This window comes from Mobula birostris, chromosome 2, assembly GCF_030028105.1.
Source record: "Mobula birostris isolate sMobBir1 chromosome 2, sMobBir1.hap1, whole genome shotgun sequence".
Classification (NCBI taxonomy): Eukaryota; Metazoa; Chordata; class Chondrichthyes; order Myliobatiformes; family Myliobatidae; genus Mobula; species Mobula birostris.
This window is the reverse complement of record NC_092371.1, coordinates 144240952-144261639: the sequence shown is the minus strand read 5'-3', so window position 1 is coordinate 144261639 and position 20688 is coordinate 144240952. Positions and strand designations below refer to the sequence as shown.

Here is a 20688-nt window from a genome sequence, read left to right as displayed (position 1 = left end):
TTACTGAGGGAGGTCAGAGGAGAGGTGACAGCAACTCCAATAACCATGCATTACAACAGTAAGGTGCAGAAGAGCATTTCTGAACGCACAATACGTCGAACCTTGAAGAGGACAGGCGACAGCAGAAAACGACCATGAACATACACTCAGTGGCCACTTTATTAGGGGCAGGAGGTGTGTAGCAGTATACAGTTGTTGTGATCACAGCAACAACTTCAGTGTACAATTATGGAAGAGCTACTACATGAAAGAAAACTTCTTTTCACAATTTTTCTTTGTAGGACATAGACATGATTGGCATTTATTATCTGTACCCAGTTAACAGAACTGAAGTGGCAGTTAAGAGTCAACTACTTTTGAGAGTCTTAAAACCTTTTATTTGAGATACAGATGTTACTGGAGAGACCAACAGTCATTGCCCATCCCTAATTATCCTTAAGAAGCTAGTGGTGAGATAATGCAGACCTATCTGCTTCACATTCATGGTTCTGATACGACCTTGTTAGGTCCTTTCAGAGGGTATTTATGAGCCAAACACAACAGCGTGTTTGAAATTATATATACGCTGGTCTATGAGAGAGCAGATCTTCTTTTACAGGTAGAAAAGGAAATGTTTCTTTTAAAAACTATAATCTAGTAGTTTCATGGTTACCTTACACCATAAGACACAGGAGTAGAATTAAGCCAATCGGCCCATCAAGACTGCTCCATCATTTCATCATGGCTGATCCACTAGCCCTCTCAACCTCATTCTTCTGTCTTCGCCCCGTAACCTTTGAAGCCCTTACTAATCAAGAACCTACCAACTTCCGCTTTAAATATACCCAATGACTTGGCCTCAACAGCCATCCATGGCATTGAATTCCACAGATTCACCACGTTTGGCTAAAGAAATTTTTCCTCATCACTGTTCTAAAGTGACCTCCTTGTATCTGAGGCCGTGTCACCGGTTTTAGACTCCCACACAATAGGAAACATCCTCTCCATGTCCACTCTATCTTTCTAAGCCTTTCAATGATAGATAGGTATCAAAAAGACCTCGCCTCATTCTTGTAAACTCCAGCAAGAACAGCTCCCAGAGCCATCTAACGCAACTCATACAGTCACCTTCTCATTCTGGGATCATTCTCATGAACTTTCTTAGATCCTCTCCAATGCTGGTACATCCTTTCTTTGATAAGGGGCCTGAAACTGCTTGCAATACTTCAAGTGCAGGCTGCCCAATATGCCATAAAGCTTCAGCATTACATCCTTACACTCACATTCTAGTCCTCTCGAAATGCGTGTTAACATTGCATTTGCAATGAATTCCAAATCACGCCAGCTCACTGAGTGAAAAGATGAATGGGATATAATATTACTGGCAAATGTTGTAAAATATCAAACACGAGAAAATCCAGAGATGCTGGAAATCCAAGGCAGCACACACAAAATGCTGGAGAAACTCAGCAGGCCTGGCAGCATCTATGGACAGAAATAAACAGTCGACGTTTCGGGCTGAGACCCTTCATCAGGACTGGAATGGAAGGGGAGAAATCAGATTAAGAAGGTGGGAGGAGGGGAGGAAGAAGTACAACGTGGTAGGTGATAGGTGAAACTGGGAGAGAGAGAGGGTGGTGAAGTAAAGAGCTGGGAAATTGATTGGTGGAAGAGATAAAGGGCTGGAAGAGGGGGAATCTGATAGGAGAGTAGAAGACTATGGAAGAAAGGAAGGAAGAGGGGCACCAGAGGGGAGTGATGAGCAGGTAAGGAAAAAGTTAGAGAAGTCCAACCTGATGGCATGAACATCAATTTCTCGAACTTCAGTTAATTGCCCCTCAGCCTTTCACCATTCCCCATTCCTGGTTCCCCCCTCAACTTAGTTCCTTACCTGTCCTTCATCCCCCTCCGGTGCTCTTCCTCCTTCCTGTTCTTCACTCCCTGCTGTCAAATTCCCCCTCCTCCAGCCCTTTATCTCTTTCACCAATCAACTTCCCAGCTCTTTACTTCAACCCTCTCTCGGTTTCACCTATCACCTACCACACTGTATTTCTTCCTCCCCTCCCCACACCTTCTTACTCTGTCTCCTCTTCTTTATTTTTCAGTCCTGATGAAGGGTCTCAACCCGAAATGTCGACTGTATTCCTTTCCATAGATGCTGACGGGCCTGCTGAGTTCCTCCAGCATTTTGTGTGTGTCGTAAAATACGTTGGTTTTCGGCCGCAGGATATTGCAATACATAATAAAAATAGATACAAATTACAGTAAGAAAAATATATAAAAAATTAAATTAAATTAGTGCAAAAAGAGAGCAAAAAAAAGCCTGAGGTAGTGCTCATGGGTTCATTGTCCATTCAGAAATCTGATGGCAGAGGGGAAGAAGCTGCTACTGATATATTGAGTGTCTGTCTTCGGGCTCCTGTACCTTGTCTTTGATGGAAGTAATGAAAAGAGGTCAAGTTCTGGGTGATGGGGGTCATTCATTTTGAATGCAGCTTTCTTAAAGCATTACTTTTCGAAGATGTCCTCCAGCTGGTAAGACAAGTGCCCATGATGGACTGGTTCAGCCAGCTGTTGAAATTTTTACAACAAAAAAATTTCACAATCAAGTTTAATAATAATAATAAACCTGACTGAACTTTCTGCAGCTTTTTCTGATCCTGTGCAGTGGACCCTCCAGACAACCAGTTAGAATACTCATCATGGTAGATCTGTAGAAATTGGCAAGAGTCTTTGGTGACATATTGAGTCTCCTCAAATTCCTAACATAATATAGCCGCTGTCGTGCCTTCTTTGTAATTGCATCAGCATATTGGACCCAGGACAGATCTTCAGGGATGGTGATACCCAGGAACTTGAAACTGCTCATCCTTTCCGCTTCTGATCCCTCGGTGAGGACTGGTGGATGTTACCTCGACTTCCCCTTCCTGAAGTCCACAATCAATTACTTGGTCTTACTGACATTGAGCGCAAGGTGGTTGTTGCCACACCACTCAACCAGCCAATCTCACTCTTGTAATCCTTGACATTACCATCTAAGATTCTACCAACAACAGCTGAGACACTAGTGAATTTACAGATGGCATTTAGCTGGGCCTAGCCACACAGTCACGGGTGTAGAGAGAGTAGAGTAGTAAGCTAAGCATACATCCTTGAGGAGCGCCAGTGTTCATTGTCAATGAGGAGATGTTATGTCCAATCTGTACTGACTGTGGTCTCCAAATGAAAAAGTCAAGGGGGGTACATGGGCCCAGGTTTCAAAGCTTGTTGATCAGAACTGAGGGTATGATTGTATTGAACTTTGAGCTATAATCAATAAACAGTACCTGACATCGGTACTTCTTTAGTCCAGGTGTTCCAAGGCCGAGTGGAGAGCCAGTGAGATTGCAGCCACTGAAGACCGATTGTGTCCAAATCCTTGCTTAGGCGGGAGTTAATTCTGGCCATGACCAACCTCTCAAAGCACTTCACCATGAGTGGAACTGAACGACAGTCACAGGGGCATTGCCTCAGTTCTTCTTGGGCACTGGTATGATTGGCACCCTTTTGAAGTGGGCAAGAACCTCCGACTGCAGCAGTGAGAGATTAAAGGTGTCCTCGAACTCTCCCGCCAGTTGGTTTGCACGTGTTTTCAATGCCATACTAGGTACACCATCAGGGCTAGCAAAAGAAAGATGTTCTGACATCTGCATCCATAACACAGATCACAAGGTCACCAGATGCTGCAAGGATTCTCACAGGTGTAGTTTATTCTCCCTTTAAAAGTGTGCATAAAAGGCTTGGAGCTCATCTGAAAGAGAAGCATCACAGCCATTCATGATGCTAGGTGTCGCTCTGAGGGACGTAACGGCCTGCAAACCTTTCCAAAGCTGACATGAATCAAATTCCATCTGTAACTTCAGTCAGGAATATTTCTTCATTCTTAAAATAACCTTCAGTAGGTTATACCTGGACTTCTTGTATAGTTCTGGATCACCAGTATTGGACGTCACAGTTTTAGCCCTCAGCTGACTATGCATCTCCTGGTTCATCCACATCTTTGGTCTGGGTATATCCAGTATGTTCTCGAAGGCACTCACTCATCCACACAGGTCTTAATGAAGTCAGTGACAAATGTGGCGTTTAGATTCGAAGATGAGTCCTTAAATTTTGTCCAGTCTACTGACTCAAAGCAGTCCTGTAAGCACTTCTCCACCTCCATTGACCATGCCTTCAGGGTCCCTACCACTGATGCTGGGTGCTTAGTATCTACATATACATCAGGAGTATAAGTTTAGCCGGGTGGTTGAACTTCTCAAAGTGTGGGCATGGGATAGCATGATAAGCATTTTTGGTGGTATAACAATGGTCAAGCACGTTGGTGCCTTTGGCTCCACAGGTGATAAATTGGTGGTAGTTGTTCAGAGACTTCTGCAAACGGTTCTTCAAGATGTTTCCTAGCTCTTATACTGATCATCATGGATGAAGAGTTTTCAAGCTTTCTTGTGCCATAGACCCATACCATTAACTGAGGGGTCCATGGACCCAGGTTGGGAACCCCTACCTGAGATCTATATTCTCTGCTTCTTGACTCTTCTAAGTATGGAAACTGGCCCATTTTTTTCCACTTGAATCCTTGACACAATCACAGTTTTACCTTCACCCTCACCCCTCTGAAGAGAACAATCCCAACTACTCCCGTCTCTCCAGGCAACCAAAGTCCTTCATCCCTGATACGATTCTACTTATTCTAGAGACACATGCTCACAATCTAGAGCAAAATGGTAGAGGAAGTCAGCAGAACTGGCAGCATCTATGAACAGGAATAAACAGTCAACATTTTAGACTAACACCCTTCATAAAGACAGGAAAAGAAGGGGGCAGAAGCAAGTGGGGAGAAGGGGGAGTATAGTTGGTGACAGATGAAACCAGGAGAGAGAAAAAGTGGTTGGGAAAGGAGTGTGATGCAAGAAGCTGGGAGGTGACAGGTGGAAGAGGTAAGGGGCCGAAGAAGGAATCTGAGAGGACAGGACAGTGGATCAGGGAATAAGGAGAACGAGGTGAAGAATCAGAGGGAGGTGATAGACTGGTCATGAGGACAAGGGAGGAGAGAGCCACCAGAATAGGTGAAAACAAAAAGGGTAGAGAGTGCAAATAAGGAGAGAGGGTACCAGAAGTTAAGAGTAATTCATGCTCTTGCCATCAGGCCAGAGACTGCCCAAACGGAATATGATGTATTGCTCCTCCAACCTGAATTTGGCCTCATCCTGACATTAGGAACCATGGACTGCGAATGGGAATGGGAAATCAAATTGAAATAGGTTGGCAGCTGGAATATTCTGGCTATTGCAGCAGGCAAGGTAAAGGTGCTTTACAAAGCAGTCCCAAAACTGCTTCAGGTGCAACTGATGTAGAGAAGGCTGCACCAGGAGCACTGGATACAGTGAATGACCTGGAAAGACTCAAAGGTGAAGAGCTTCTTCACTTGGAAGGACTGCTCTGCATATTCCTTTCCACATTCTCATTACCAGATCATGTGGTGCCCAAATACAGAATCAATATTCTAGTTGCAGTAGAAGAGATGGTTAACCAAAATTCCTAACATGATGGACCGAATGCTCCTATGTCTTATGGTCTTTGTACCTCACATCACCAGAGTCCTGGATCCTGTATGTGTTTTAAAAGAAGTTACTTTCTCAACCTGGAAAATTTGTGCACAATTATTATAATTGTACCCTTGCTCTTTCTACACAGCCAGATCACCTGCTTCTCTCCTTTTTTCTATATCCATCCATTCTTCCAATTTATCCATGTCCTCCTAGTGCCTCTTTCACATTTTCATGCCATCCGCACATTTGGAATTTGGACATTCGAGTCCAGATCATTAGCATCATCATCATTATGTGCCGTGTCATATTACATGGGCAATCATGGTCTTTTGACCATGATTGTTCTTGACAAATTTGTCTATAGAATGGTTTGCCATTGCCTTCTTCTGGGCAGTGTCTTTACAAGATGGGTGACACCTGCCTCCCATCAAACCAGGACTTGGGATATGCACCAGTTGCTCATATGACCATCCAGCACCTGTGTCACGTGACCCTGATCAGGGGGCTAAGCAGGTACTACCCCTTGTCCAAGGGTGAGCTGCAAGGATCACCTTACACCTCCTTTGGTGGAGATGTATCTCAAAATCATTAGCGTATGTCAAGAAAATAAATTCCCTCATCACTGATCCCCCAGAAAATAATACTGCATATCTTCCTCAAAACACCAAATATGATTTATCATGGTTCTGTTCCCTAAAGTATTTTGTATCCAAGTTTGCATTAAATCAAATTATGGAAATTTCTATGAACACCAGCCATGTTTTTACATACTTGAAACAGCAGTATCACAGGAGCATGTGACAAATTACAACTTCCATCTGCACTACAGATTAATTGTAAGACGTGATATAGCACTTCTGAAGGATTGTCACAAAAATGGGTGATCATCCTAAGGAGCTTGATTAAAAGATGGATTAGGAGGAGGCATCAAGTAAATAAAGAGCAGGAAGGACTGAAGGAATGAATCCAGGTGTCCAAGTGTACAGACAACAATGGATGAACTGGAGACCCACGTAGAGGAATGAGCAACTAAGGAGACAGGGCACCACATGGCCAGAAAGAAGACAGATATGTTTTCTAGAAGGATTTAAACACAAGAGAAGGAAGACAAAGTATGAGGTTTTGGAGGTTACTGATTTGAACTGAATATGAGAAATGGAACCAGGACGCAAAAGATTCTGCAGATGCTGAAGATGTTGAGCAACACTCAACCAGTTAGAAATAAACAGTCAATGTTTCGGGCTGAGATAAAATAGATGAACCCAGGCAAGTTCAAATTTGGGTGGGAAAAGATGTTAAAAATTTGGCAAGGCATAGTCTGGGAGGGGGGAGTAGGAAAGGCCAGCTCTAAGGGGCTCCCCCTCCTGCTTGGTGCTTGGCTTTGTCATAACCAACAACTCATTTCTGTCAGCGAAATTAACACAAGACCTACTGATGCAGGCACTGACACTGTCAATTATATTAACAGCTGAGCAAGAGAACACAAGGACATCCACTGCTAAATACAACTCAGCGGCGAGTATTTTCACTCACAAATACATATGTAATAGTGCCTAATCTGATCTGGCATCTATGTTGACCTGACCCAAAATACCAGTGTCGACAGAAACAATGCCAGTTGAAAATCAAAGACCCCTCAATGACAGTACTTCACAGATAAGGGGTCCACTCCAAGCTGATGGGAGACTACAGACCACCCAACGAAGAGATCCTTGGCTTATCCAACAGTAAATACCACAACAAGTCTGATGAGATCCAGAACCTGATAAACTGCAGGTGCAAAGTGTTACTGGATTGGAAGTTTTGCACACCTAAAGGGAAAAGTAACGGTTCAACGGGTAATTAAAAGCTGAACTCCAGCAGAAATTCCATGATCTACAAACACCAAGTTTGTGGAAGGAGCAGCAGAAGGTCCAGAAACTTATGATATCTATAATATTAACAGATTCTTTAGGGCCGTCAAGGGTATCGACAGCCCAAACACACCTTGGTGTGGGAATAACGTAGGTGAGTTGATGATAGTCGGCAATGGACTCAATGGGCCAAAGGGCCTATTTCTGTGTTGTGTCTCTATAACATGATGACCACTTCAAAGAGCTCCTTAATCATAACTGTCTTCAACATTAACTCAGTGATTCTATCTTACATGTCTCTATCTGGGCCAGCCTTGTAGCTGCTTCGAAAATACCGATGGAGTAACAACAAGTCTTTGGGACTAGACTGCTAATAACACTCTTCCAGACAGAGAGAAATCAGTTATCTATTTACATTCACAACTTCCATGTCTGGAAAAGAGGTCTTGCCAGGGGCCACAATCGTGATTATCTTCAGAAAGTACCTACATGGAATTGAAGCAGGATTCTTTGGCCCTTTGAGCCTACTTCTACATTCAACAAGATGAAGGCTGATCCTACTTCTGCTCTACCTACACATCTTAATGCCTTTTTACCTCTGGAAATATATCTACTTCCTTGTTAATTTCAGAAACTTGCCTTCTACAGCGTACAATGGTAAATAGGTCCACAAGTTCATCATCCACTCGGTTAAGAAATTTCTTTTCATTCTAAAACTCCTCCCCACATTCAGTCTGCCCATTTTAAGTAACATTCCGTCCCATTATTCTAAACCAGTGAACACAAACCTAAACAACAGAACATCACCTCATATTGGCAGTTTAAATTATCCGGATCTTTACGGTTAATGCAAATCCGTTTCCTAAGATGTGTTCCAATTTTAACTACAACTGCAATGCATCTAAAGAAGACTTGGATCAAAAGCATATTGCAGCAATGCAAAGATCGCAAGATCCTACATCTACGGACTCCAGAGCCTGCTGACCATGAAACTAGCAGGCATGAACTTCAGATTGTGGCCCCTGCCATTGACCTCACCGGCTCCAACACCTCAGGGCATATTCAAAACCCGGAGTCCAGCAACGACCATGGAGACATTCAAAGCGATTGCGCAACCACCAACTGCGACTCCAGCCTTGAACTCCAGGCCGGGTCTTTATGTGCTGCTATTGTGACTCCCGTCTCCCCTTCCCCCACCACCACCCTGCAAACCCATCTCCCTCAGATCCCACCCTCAGCTCCTGGGCCCTCAGAGGCTCCATCTTCCTCTCACCCCAACCCTCCCCTCTCCACTGACACCCCCAGCCTCCCCCCTCCCGCCTCTGATCCCAGCTCTCATCCGTGCCGGGTCTTTACCATCCCCTCCGACCTTCAACTGTCTGAGGCAGAGCGCTCTGTCCTCAGTAAGGGCCTCACCTTTGTCCCCCTTCGCCCACACCTCAGCGAGTTCCGTGTTCGCCATGATGCGGAACCTTTCCTCCGCCGTCTCCGTCTCCGAGCCTACTTCTTCAGCAAGGACTCTTCCACCCCCACCGATGACCCCTTCTCCCGTCTTCAACCCTCCTCTTCTTCATGGACACCCCGCTCTGGTCTTCTGCCTGCTCTGGATTTCTTTATCGCTAACTGCCGACGGGACATCAACCGTCTCGACTTCACCGCACCTTGTCCCCATTCCAACCTCACTCCTTCCGAACGCTCTGCTCTCCACTCCCTCCGCACTAATCCTAACATTATTAAACCCGCCAATAAGGGGGGTGTTGTTGTAGTCTGGCGTACTGACCTCTACCTTGCCGAGGCACAGCGACAACTCGCAGATACCTCCTCTTATTTACCCCTCGATCGTGACCCCACTAAGGAGCACCAGGCCATTGTCTCCCACACCATCATCGACTTCATCCGCTCAGGGGATCACCCATACACTGCTACCAACCTTATAGTTCCCACACCTCACACTTCCCGTTTCTACCTCCTACCCAAGAACCACAAACCTGCATGTCCTGGCAGACCTATTGTCTCAGCTTGCTCCTGCCCCACCGAACTCATTTCTGCATACCGCGACACGGTTTTATCCCCCCTTGTCCAATTCCTTCCGACCTATGTTCGTGACACTTCTCACGCTCTTAAACTTTTCGATGATTTTAAGTTCCCTGGCCCCCACCGCTTTATTTTCACCATGGATGTCCAGTCCCTATATACTTCCATCCCCCATCAGGAAGGTCTCAAAGCCCTACGCTTCTTTTTGGATTCCAGACCTAATCAGTTCCCCTCTACCACCACTCTGCTCCGTCTAGCAGAATTAGTCCTTACTCTTAATAATTTCTCCTTTGGCTCCTCCCACTTCCTTCAAACTAAAGGTGTAGCTATGGGCACCCGTATGGGTCCTAGCTATGCCTGCCTTTTTGTTGGCTTTGTGGAACAATTTATGATCCGTGCCTATTCTAGTATCTGTCCCCCACTTTTCCTTCACTACATCAACAACTGCACTGGCGCTGCTTCCTGCACGCATGCAGAGCTCGTTGACTTTATTAACTTTGCCTCCAACTTTCACCCTGCCCTCAAGTTTACCTGGTCTATTTCTGACACCTCCCTCCCCTTTCTAGATCTTTCTGTCTCTGTCTCTGGAGACAGCTTATCCACTGATGTCTACTATAAGCCTACTGACTCTCACAGCTGTCTGGAATATTCCTCTTCTCACCCTGTCTCTTGCAAAAACGCCATCTCCTTCTCGCAATTCCTCCGTCTCCGCCACATCTGCTCTCAGGATGAGGCTTTTCATTCTAGGACGAGGGAGGTGTCTTCCTTTTTTAAAGAAAGGGGCTTCCCTTCCTCCACTATCAACTCTGCTCTTAAACGCATCTCCTCCATTTCATGTACGTCTGCTCTCACTCCAACCTCCCACCACCCCACTGGGAATAGGGTTCCCCTGGTCCTCACCTACCACCCCACCAGCCTCCGGGTCCAACATATTATTCTCCGTAACTTCCCCCACCTCCAACGGATCCCACCACTAAGCACATCTTTCCCTCCGCCCCCCCCCTGCATTCCGCAGGGATCGCTCCCTACGCAACTCCCTTGTCCATTCGTCCCCCCCATCCCTCCCCACTGATCTCCCTCCTGGCATGCATCCGTGTAAGCGGAACAAGTGCTACACATGCCCTTACACTTCCTCCCTTACCACCATTCAGGGCCCAAACAGTCCTTCCAGGTGACACAACACTTCACCTGTGAGTCAACTGGGGTGATATACTGCGTCCGGTGCTCCCGATGTGGCCTTTTATATATTGGCGAGACCCGACGCAGACTGAGAGACCGCTTTGCTGAACATCTACGCTCTGTCCGCCAGAGAAAGCAGGATCTCCCAGTGGCCACACATTTTAATTCCACATCCCATTCCCATTCTGACATGTCTATCCACGGCCTCCTCTACTGTAAAGATGAAGCCACACTCAGGTTGGAGGAACAACACCTTATATTCCGTCTGGGTAGCCTCCAAACTGATGGCATGAACATCGACTTCTCTAACTTCCGTTAATGCCCCACCTCCCCCTCGTACCCCATCTGTTACTTACTGTTATACACACATTCTTTCTCTCACTCTCCTTTTTCTCCCTCTGTCCCTCTGACTATACCCCTTGCCCATCCTCTGGGTCCCCCCCCACCCCCTTGTCTTTCTTCCCGGACCTCCTGTCCCATGATCCTCTCGTATCCCTTTTGCCTATCACCTGTCCAGCTCTTGGCTCCATCTCTCCCCCTCCGGTCTTCTCCTATCATTTTGGATCTCCCCCTCCCCCTCCAACTTTCAAATCCCTTACTCATTCTTCCTTCAGTTAGTCCTGACGAAGGGTCTCGGCCTGAAACGTCAACTGTACCTCTTCCTAGAGATGCTGCCTGGCCTGCTGTGTTCACCAGCAACTTTTATGTGTGTTACTTGAATTTCCAGCATCTGCAGAATTCCTGTTGTTTGCGGTAATGCACTTTGTTAATCTCTCTTACATCCAGAAACATTGTTTAAAATTGCAAACCATAGTCTTTGATAACTTACGTAATAAAAAAAGAAATCAAGTTACCCCAATACTAAGTGTCCATTTTGCGTGCTGTTCCTGATCTCTAAGAAAACCCTAGGCAAAGGTATTTTTGTCTCCATGTTCTTGCCGATCCCACATAGCTATGTGAAATGTGACAAAGCTCGGGGCTCGCTCCTCCAAATCCGACTCGGGAACAACCACGTGCACGTGCACACTTCCGCTCCAAACCCCGACCACACACTTAACCTGCCAGAACCCGGACAGGAGCCGCGCACGCGCACCGCTTCCGAATCCCTGACCCTGGACGGCGCACGCGCACGGCTTCCGAATCCCTGAACCGGGACGGCGCACGCGCACCGCTTCCGAATCCCTGAGCCGGGACGGCGCACGCGCACCACCCTTGCTCAGTTTGTAATTGACATGCGCCCTTTCGCAACTGCGGTAGTCAGCAACTGTTTTTGTTCTGAGGGATACGAGGGTAACAACGGTTTCAGTCGTGTGACGAGAATACACATAGATGTTAGCTGTCCTGTGTGATCAGCAGTTAGTCTGCCACCTGTCTTCGGGAGAGAGAGAGATAAGGAAGACAATGAGGCAGCATTTGGAGGTGTGTAATGAAGGGACGGGAGAGAGAGCTGTCTGGAGCGGCTCCCCCTTTGAACCCTGAACTGTTTGAAGTGATGGACAGGCGATACCCCAGCAGGGGGATAAAAAGGGACAGGTTCGCTAAGGCAGGACACACACACGACACCCGAGGTAACGAGACCCTGGAAGCGGTGCCCCCCCCCACAAGTCAGCGGGAGTTGTTTGGAAGGCTGGTGATGGAACCAAGCCATAGACGCACAGGGTGGAAAGGTACGATCAGCGGGAACCCGGTGTGTGTCCACCCTCGCTTGGGTGTTGGGTTCACTGCAGAGGATCGACCGCATCTGGAGGAGGGATCACAGTCGGTGACCTCAGGTGACATCACAAAGGACTCGCCCGAAAGCTGCTTGTGAGCAATATCGCCGGTCTGTGTGTGGAAGCCGTTTTGAATGATCATTCGTTCTTGTTCTCTCTCTCCTTCCCCCCACATTGTCCATCACCACGGCAACGATTACTGCGAACTGAACTGAACTTTGCGTCACTTTGAAATTGGTCATTTACCCCTAGACAACGATAGAGCTTGATTGATCCTGTTATCTTAATTCTGTGCACATGTGTGTTTATCATTGCTGAACTGTTGCATTTATTATCCTTTCGATTACTGTGTTGCTTGTTTCTTTAATAAAACTTTCTTAGATCTAGTAATCCAGACTCCAACTGAGTGATCCATTTCTGCTGGTTTGGCAACCCAGTTACGGGGTACGTAACAGTCGCTACTACCAAGACGGCATAGGAGGGGCATTTTTCCATACTGCGTAGGGGTGGCGCAGGAGTTACCTCTGCTGCCTCCTTGTGCAGAGACTCAAGTCTGATCCTGAAGGGCAGTTTACGTGGAGGGCCCCTGGGCTTCTGCTGGAGACTCAATAATGTATTACAAAAGTGCGCTGGATGGGAGGGTTACTTAGCTACTGTAAGTTACCTCATAGTGCAAGTGAGAGAAGAATCAAGTTCATGTTTACATTTCATAAGCATACATACATAGGGTATAAATGCTATGAAAATTAGCTTTTGCAGCGCAGCAGCACGGTAAATTACATAGGTTAACATGGCCTATACATAATGAGAAGGTGTGGTGCGGAGACAATAACCTATCCCTCAACGTCAGCAAGATGAAGGAATTGGTTGTTGACTTCAGAAGAAGTAGCGGACCCCACGACCCAATTTACATTGGTGATGCGCAAGTGCAACAGGTCAAAAGCATTAGGTTCCTCGGGGTCAATATCACAAATGACCTGACTTGGTCCAACCAAGCAGAGTCCACTGCCAAGAAGGCCCACCAGCGCCTTTACTTCCCGAGAAAGCTAAAGAAATTTAGCCTGTCCCCTAAAACCCTCACTAATTTTTATAGATGCACCGTAGAAAGCATTCTTCTTGGGTGCATCACAACCCGGTATGGAAGTTGTCCTGTCCAAGACCGGAAGAAGCTGCAGAAGATCGTGAACACGGCCCAGCACATCACTCACTTTACACTGCACGCTGTCAGAGCAGTGCTGCCAGGATAATCAAGGACACGACCCACGCAGCCAACACACTTTTCGTCCCTGTCATGTGTAAAGCCAAGCAGAGCTGCAGAACAGATGATGTTAATGAGAGAGATACCGAGAGACAAGGGAGAGCCATTCAAAATGCTAATAAGAGAGAAGAGAGAGATAATGAGAGAGCGACACATAATTCAGTATGTGGCGTCTGCCACAGACAGCTTGCTTTGAACCTGAACTGTTCATTAAAAATCCTGCTGAGACAACAGGAAGTGTGAAGTTTGATGGACAGGTGATACCCCATCAGGGGGATAAAAATAGCGGGTTTGCTAAGGCACGACACACACGCCGCAAGACCCTGGAAAGAGCATTGTGCCCCACAAGTTGGTGGGAGTTTGGAGGACCAATTCGCAGGAATCGGTCAGAGGCTCACAGCGTGTAAAGGTAGGACCGGTGGGGACCTGTTGTGTGTCCGTCCTTGCCTGGGTGCCGGGTTCACCACGGAAGAACGGTCGCATCCGGAACGGAGGGGTCACAGTCGGTGACCACAGCGGGATCAGAAGGCATCGAAAGGTTTGCCTGAAACCTCAACTGTATCTCTCATTCTCTTTATTTCTCTCCAACGGTACAACAACAGCGATTACTTCGAACTACACTAGACTGAACTGAACTCTGCTTCACCTTAAGACTGATCATTTTACCCCTAGACTGCGATCAAGCTTGGTTGATTCCTATTACCCTATGTCTGTGTGTATGTGTATACCATCATTGCTAACCTGTCACATTTATATCCTTGTGGTTAATGTACTGTATTACTTATTTTTGTTAATAAAACTTTATTAGTTTCTAGTAATCACAGACTCCAATGAGTGTTCCATTTCTGCTGATTTGACAACCCAGTTACAGTGTACGTAACATAAGTGGGGATCTCGTCCGGGATTTTGAATGCCAAAATTGGGACTGGTTAAATTGATTGGGTTAAATTCCCAAATTTAAAAAAAGGGCAAACAGCAGAAATGGAGATTGAGGAATTTCTAAAGGCGCCAACCTTGGAGGCATTAGAGGATGCCAAGAAAGCAGAATTGGCGACTGTTGCAAAATGGTTGAATCTTTTGAAGGGGAAGCAGACAATGAGGAGAGCGGAGATGCACAGAGCCATTGTTGAGTTATTATGTATCTAAAGATGTGTTTTCCCACGCGGAGCTTGGAGGTGGTGTCTATGAGCAAACCTGGTGGGGAGGCGGTGCAGCTGCAGATGGAAAGATTACGGCTCGAGCATGAGTTCCGAGTAAAGCAGCTAGAATGAGAAAAGAGAGAGAAGCAGATAGACAGGGAGGAAAGAGAGAAAGAAAGGGAGTTTGAGCTGGAGAAGTTAAAGATAACGCGAGAGGGGGGCCAAATGCCGGACCAAGGTGGAGGGTTCAGGGCGACCCAGGAGGTTAGGTTGGTTCCCCCCTTTGAGGAGGCCGATGTTGATCGGTACTTTCTACATTTCGAAAAAGTCGCTGCAAGTCAGGACTGGCCGAGGGATAAGTGGGCTGTTCTACTCCAGAGCGTGCTTAAGGGGAAGGCTCAGCAAGCTTACTCAGCATTGTCAGCAGAAGATGCACAAAAGTATGATGTGGTAAAAGAGGCTATACTCAGGATTTATGAGATGGTCCCGGAGGCATACCAGCGAAGGTTCCAGAATGTGAGGAAGCAGTGGGGCCACACGTATTTAGAGTTTGCCCGTGAGATGCAGATGTATTGTGAGTGTTGGTGGGCCTCGAAAGGGGTCAATAGGGATTACGACAGACTGCTACAGCTAATACTGATTGAGCAATTTAAAGGTTGTGTCCCTGAAGGTATGAGGCCCTATCTAGATGAGAAGGAGGCAGGAACCTTAACCACAACTGCTAAGTTAGCGGATGAGTACGCGTTAACACACAAAGCAAAGTTTACCCCAAGTAAGAGCTACCAGAAGGGTAGTCGAGAGGGCAGAGAAAGTCTGCCGGCAAAGCAGAAAGTAAGCCGGGGACTGGTGAGAAGGATAAGGAAGACAGGAAGCAGTTTGGTAAGAAGTCTCCTGGTTTCGTATGGTATAATTGTGGGAAAGCTGGTCACATTGCGTCCAGGTGTTTTGCCCCAAAGAAGGAGACGGGCAAAGGAAAAACGACGACTCTGACTGGCTGTATTGAGCCGGCAAACAAGCCGCTAGGGAAGAAGAGGTCTGATAAAGTTCAGGAGGGGCGTGAGAAGTTTACTTTGGCCGGATTGGTGTCGGTGAAGGAGGGGTCAACCCCAGCTCCAGTACGGATCTGGAGAGACACTGGGGCTTGTCAATCATTGATCTTAAGGAGGGTGTTAGAATTCAGTGCAGAGACCGAGACTAGGGAGGCCAGTGTGATAAAAGGCGCTGGGAAGGGAAATGAAGCAGTACCTTTACACCAGATATACCTGAAAAGTGACTTGGTCTCCGGACCGGTCACGATAGGAGTGAGGTCCGAATTACCGATGGAAGACAGGGAGGTCTTACTCGGTAACGACCTTGCAGGTGGAGATGTGTACCCAGCAGTAAAGCTGATGAGCAAGCCTGCCAGGACTGAGGACACGCCCATGGATTCACAGGTTTATCCCGCTTGCGCAGTAACTCGATGCATGTCCAGAAAGGCTGCCGAAGCGAATGTAGATTTAGCTGAGACGTTTTTACCAGCCTTGTACCAGGAGGGGTTAGAAAGTGAGAAGGAGCATAGTGGAGTGGAAGGAAGTGAGGGAGTTGAGGTAGATTTATCATTAGCGAGGAAGGAATTTATACAGGCACAGGAACGAGACGAGGAGCTGATGGTTTTGATGGAGACAGCTCTCTCTGAAGCAGAAATAAAAAGGGAACCAGTGGGCTATTATATTGTTGCACACTTGAACACAAAAGGGACTTCCAGGCGTGCAGATGTTTAAAAATAACGTCTTTATTTTCCTTTCTGGAAATACCGGACACAGCCCATCGGCTTTCCATGCATGCTGCCGGGCCGCCTCCATCTACTATATCACGTGCGCACTCCGGTGCCCCCAGGACCCCTCAGCTGCCCCAAATGCCTGTATAAGCTTTGCCCCTTGTAACCATCAATTAACCTCCGAAAATATTACCGTTGCTAGTGCAACTGACCATTAATCAAATTGTGAATGAACAAAATAATAAACCAAAGCAATAAAAATAATACGAACGTAATATAAGAAAATTAGGGGGGTATCCAGTGTCCATTAATATGCTCCACATTACTATGGGTTCCACATATGAAGGAGGGAGTACTGATGAGGAAGTGGAGACCAAGTACCGTGCCCGCAGATGAGATGTGGGGGCTGGTACACCAGGTGGTAGTGCCGAAAAGTTATAGGGACGAGATTTTTAACCTGGCCCACAAGATACCCCTGGGTGGACATTCTGGGGTGAGGAGAGAACATGAGGAAGGATATTATTGAGTATTATAGACGGTGTCACACCTGTCAGGTGGTAGGTAAACCAAACCAGGTTCTGCCTAAAGCGCCCCTTCGACCGATACCCGCTATCGGGGAACATTTTTCTTGAATAATTGTGGATTTTGTCGGTCCCCTGCCCAGAACTGCGAGTGGGCGAGAGTATGTGATGACTACGATGTGCGCCGCCACTAGCTTTCTGGAGGCTGTGCCCTTGGCAAGCGTCAAGGCTCCCGCAGTGGTAAAGACGCTTCTGAAATTTTACACTACAGTGGGGTTGCCAAGGGAAATTCAGTCAGATCAGGGGAGTGGCTTCACATCTCACACATTCCGACGGATGTTGGATGAGATGGGAGCAAAGCAGATTTTGGCCTTCACGTACCACCTGGAGTCTCAAGGGGCATTGGAGAGATTCCACTCAACATAAAAGACCATGATTAAAACTTATTGTCAAGAGAACGCTAAAGACTGGGATGATGCCTTGCCTCTCTTATTTGCCATAAGGGACACGGTTCAGGAGTCATTGGGGTTCAGCCCATTCGAGCTCATCTTCAGTCACAGGCCCAGAGGACCTCTGATCTTACTGAAAGAGCAATGGTCCAGCCCGACAGTACAAGTCAATGTGATTGATTATGTTTTAAAACTTCATGAGAGGCTTAAAAGGATCTGTGACTTTGCCAAAGAAAATCTACGAGACTCCCAAACAAAAATGAAACAGTGGTATGATAGGTGAGCCCGAGAGCGAGTGTTTCAAGTGGGCGATAGGGTCTTAGTTCTGTTTCCAGTGGTAACCAACCCCCTCCAGGCGAGATTCCACGGTCCGTACAAAGTGATTAAAGAGATAGACTCTTTGAATTATGTTATTGAAATGCCAGACAGACGTAAGCGGACACAATTAGTGCATATCAATATGCTAAAAGCTTGCCATGATGAGAAAGCAGATCCAGTCGGTGCTATCACAAAAATGAATGAGGATGGGGCGCCAAATGATAAGGGGAAAACACGTCTTGAAAATCTGCCGACCAGATTGCAGAAATCTATTGTTTTGGCAAACTTTGCTGATAAGGTCTCTCACTTAACCCCTGAACAGAGCGAGCCGCTGATAAAGCTAATTAACCAGCATGCAGATGTATGTCCGGATGTCCCGAGGCAATGCTAGGGGACGGTACCTGATGTTGTTGTTACGTCAGATCAGCCTATTAAGCAACACCCCTATAGGATGAACTTGAAGAAGGGCAAGCTAGTGGAGAAAGAAATTGAACACATGCTCGCCACAGGTATTATTAGGCCATCCAAATCAGAATGGGCCTCTCCCTGTGTGGTTGTCCCGAAACCCGATGGGAGCATACAATTCTGTACAGATTACAGAAAGGAGAACGCCATCACAAAAACTGGTGCTTACCCCATCCCAAGGGTAGACAATTGCATCGATAAAGTGGGGAGGGCTAAGTACATCACAAAGATCGACTTGCTGAAAGGATACTAGTGTGTTCCTTTAACTGACCGGGCTAGAGAAATCTCAGCACTTGTCACTCCATCTGGGTTATACGTGTATAATGTTTTACCTTTTGGCATGAAGAACACTGCAGGGACTTTCCAAAGGATGATTAATTCAGTGATAAAAGGGTTAAAGAACGCAGAAGCGTATATTGACGATTTCGTGGTCTGGAGTGACACGTGGGAGGAGCATATTGTGGCAGTAGAGGAACTGTTTAAACGGCTGTCTGAAGCCAACCTGACAGTGAACCTGGCAAAAAGTGAATTCGGCCACGCTAAGGTCACATATCTGGGATTTGTGGGAGGACAGGGGCAGCTGGCACCGATGCAGGCTAAGGTGCAGGCTATCTCTGAAGTTCCCATCCCGATGGACAAGAGGGCCCTGAGAAGGTTTTTGGGGATGGTCGGGTGCTATCGGAAGATTTGTAAAAACTTTGCGGATATTACCCTCCCTCTTACTAAGCTCTTGCCGAAGAATGAGAAGTTTGTGTGGAACGACCTTTGTCAACAAGCCTTCGAGAGTCTGAAGGCGATACTGTGTCACCACCGTGTGTTGAGTGCGCCTGACTTTTCAAAACCCTTCTCCCTAGCAACAGGTGCTAGCGACGAAGCGGCAGGGGCGATGCTGTTGCAGACAGACAAAGAGGAAATTGAACACCCAGTCGCTTATTTTTCTAAGAAGTTTAATGTCCATCAGAGAAATTATTCCACTGTGGAAAAGGAATTACTGGATCATTTTGGCATTACAACATCTTGAGGTTTATATTTGTCCGGCACGGAAACCACTGATAGTTTACACTGATCACAATCCATTAGTGTTTTTGACCACAATGAAGGATAAAAACAAACGCATGTTAAGTTGGAGTCTGGTATTACAGGAATTTGATATAAAGATAAAACATGTAAAAGGAACTGACAACGTGATTGCTGATTGTCTGTCCAGGTGTTAAAATTTAAAGTTCCCTGTATTAGCCGAATAGCTGATGACTACCTGTATATTAGTGTGTATTTTATAATGTGCATTCATGCCCGTAATTTTTACCCCAGTAAAAATTCTTTTAAGTGTGGGGGTGTCATGTGTGAAGCCAAGCAGAGCTGCAGAACGGATGATGTTAATGACAGCGATAACGAGAGACAACAGAGAGCCATTCAAAATGCTAATAAAAGAGAAGAGAGAGATAACGAGAGAGAGACACATAATTCAGTATGTGGCGTCTGCCACAGACAGTTTGCTTTGAACCTGAACTGCTCATTAAAAATCCTGCTGAGACAATAGGAAGTGTGAAGTTTGATGGACAGGTGATACCCCATTGGGGGATAAAAATAGCGGGTTTGCTAAGGCATGACACACATGCCACGAGACCCTGGAAAGAGCGTTGTGTCCCACAAGTTGGTGGGAGTTTGGAGGACCGATTCATGGGAATCAGTCAGAGGCTCACAGGGTGTAAAGGTACGATTGGTGGGGATCTGTTGTGTATCCACCCTTGCCTGGGTGTCGGGTTCACCATGGAAGAACGGTCGCATCTGGAACGGAGGGGTCACAGTCGGTGACCACAGCGGGATCAGAAGGCATCGAAAGGTTTGCCTAAAACCTCAACTGTATCTCTCACTCTCTCTCTCTCTCCAACGGTACAACAACAGCGATTACTTTGAACTACACTAGACTGAACTGAACTCTGCTTCACCTTAAGACCGATCATTTTACCCATAGACTGCGATAAAGCTTGGTTGATTCCTATTACCCTATGTCTGTGTATATGTGTATACTATCATTGGTAACTTGTTACACTTATATCCTTGTGGTTAGTGTACTGTATTACTTATTTTTCTTAATAAACCTTCAGTAGTTTCTAGTACTCACAGACTCCAACGAGTGTTCCATTTCTGCTGGTTTGACAACCTAGTTACGGGGTACGTAACATCCCTCTTCCCTCCGGGAGAAGGTTCAGGAGCTTGAAGAATTGTACGGCCAGATTTGAGAACAGCTTCTTTCCAACTGTGATAAGACTGCTGAACGGATCCCGACCCGGATCTGGGCCGTCCCCTCCAAATATCCGGACCTGCCTCTCGGTTTTTTTGCACTACCTTACTTCACCTTTTCTATTTTCTATTTATGATTTATAATTTAAATTTTTAATATTTACTATCGATTTGTACTCCGGGGAGCGCAAAG

At 46.4% G+C, this 20688-nt stretch overlaps 1 protein-coding gene across 6 annotated transcripts in view; it reads right to left on the bottom strand.

The window, feature by feature from the left end:
• Positions 1–11734, bottom strand: part of ube3d (ubiquitin protein ligase E3D) — a 268872-nt gene extending 257138 nt beyond the window's left edge. For all 6 annotated transcript variants that reach the window (XR_011884289.1, XM_072250045.1, XM_072250053.1 and 3 more), the window contains exon 1: positions 11488–11734. Coding sequence is in view for 5 of the 6 variants with exons in the window: in XM_072250045.1 (XP_072106146.1) it covers positions 11488–11564 (77 nt within the window). In the remaining variant the exon portion in view is untranslated. The remainder of the gene's footprint in view (positions 1–11487) is intronic.
• Positions 11735–20688: the final 8954 nt, after the last annotated feature.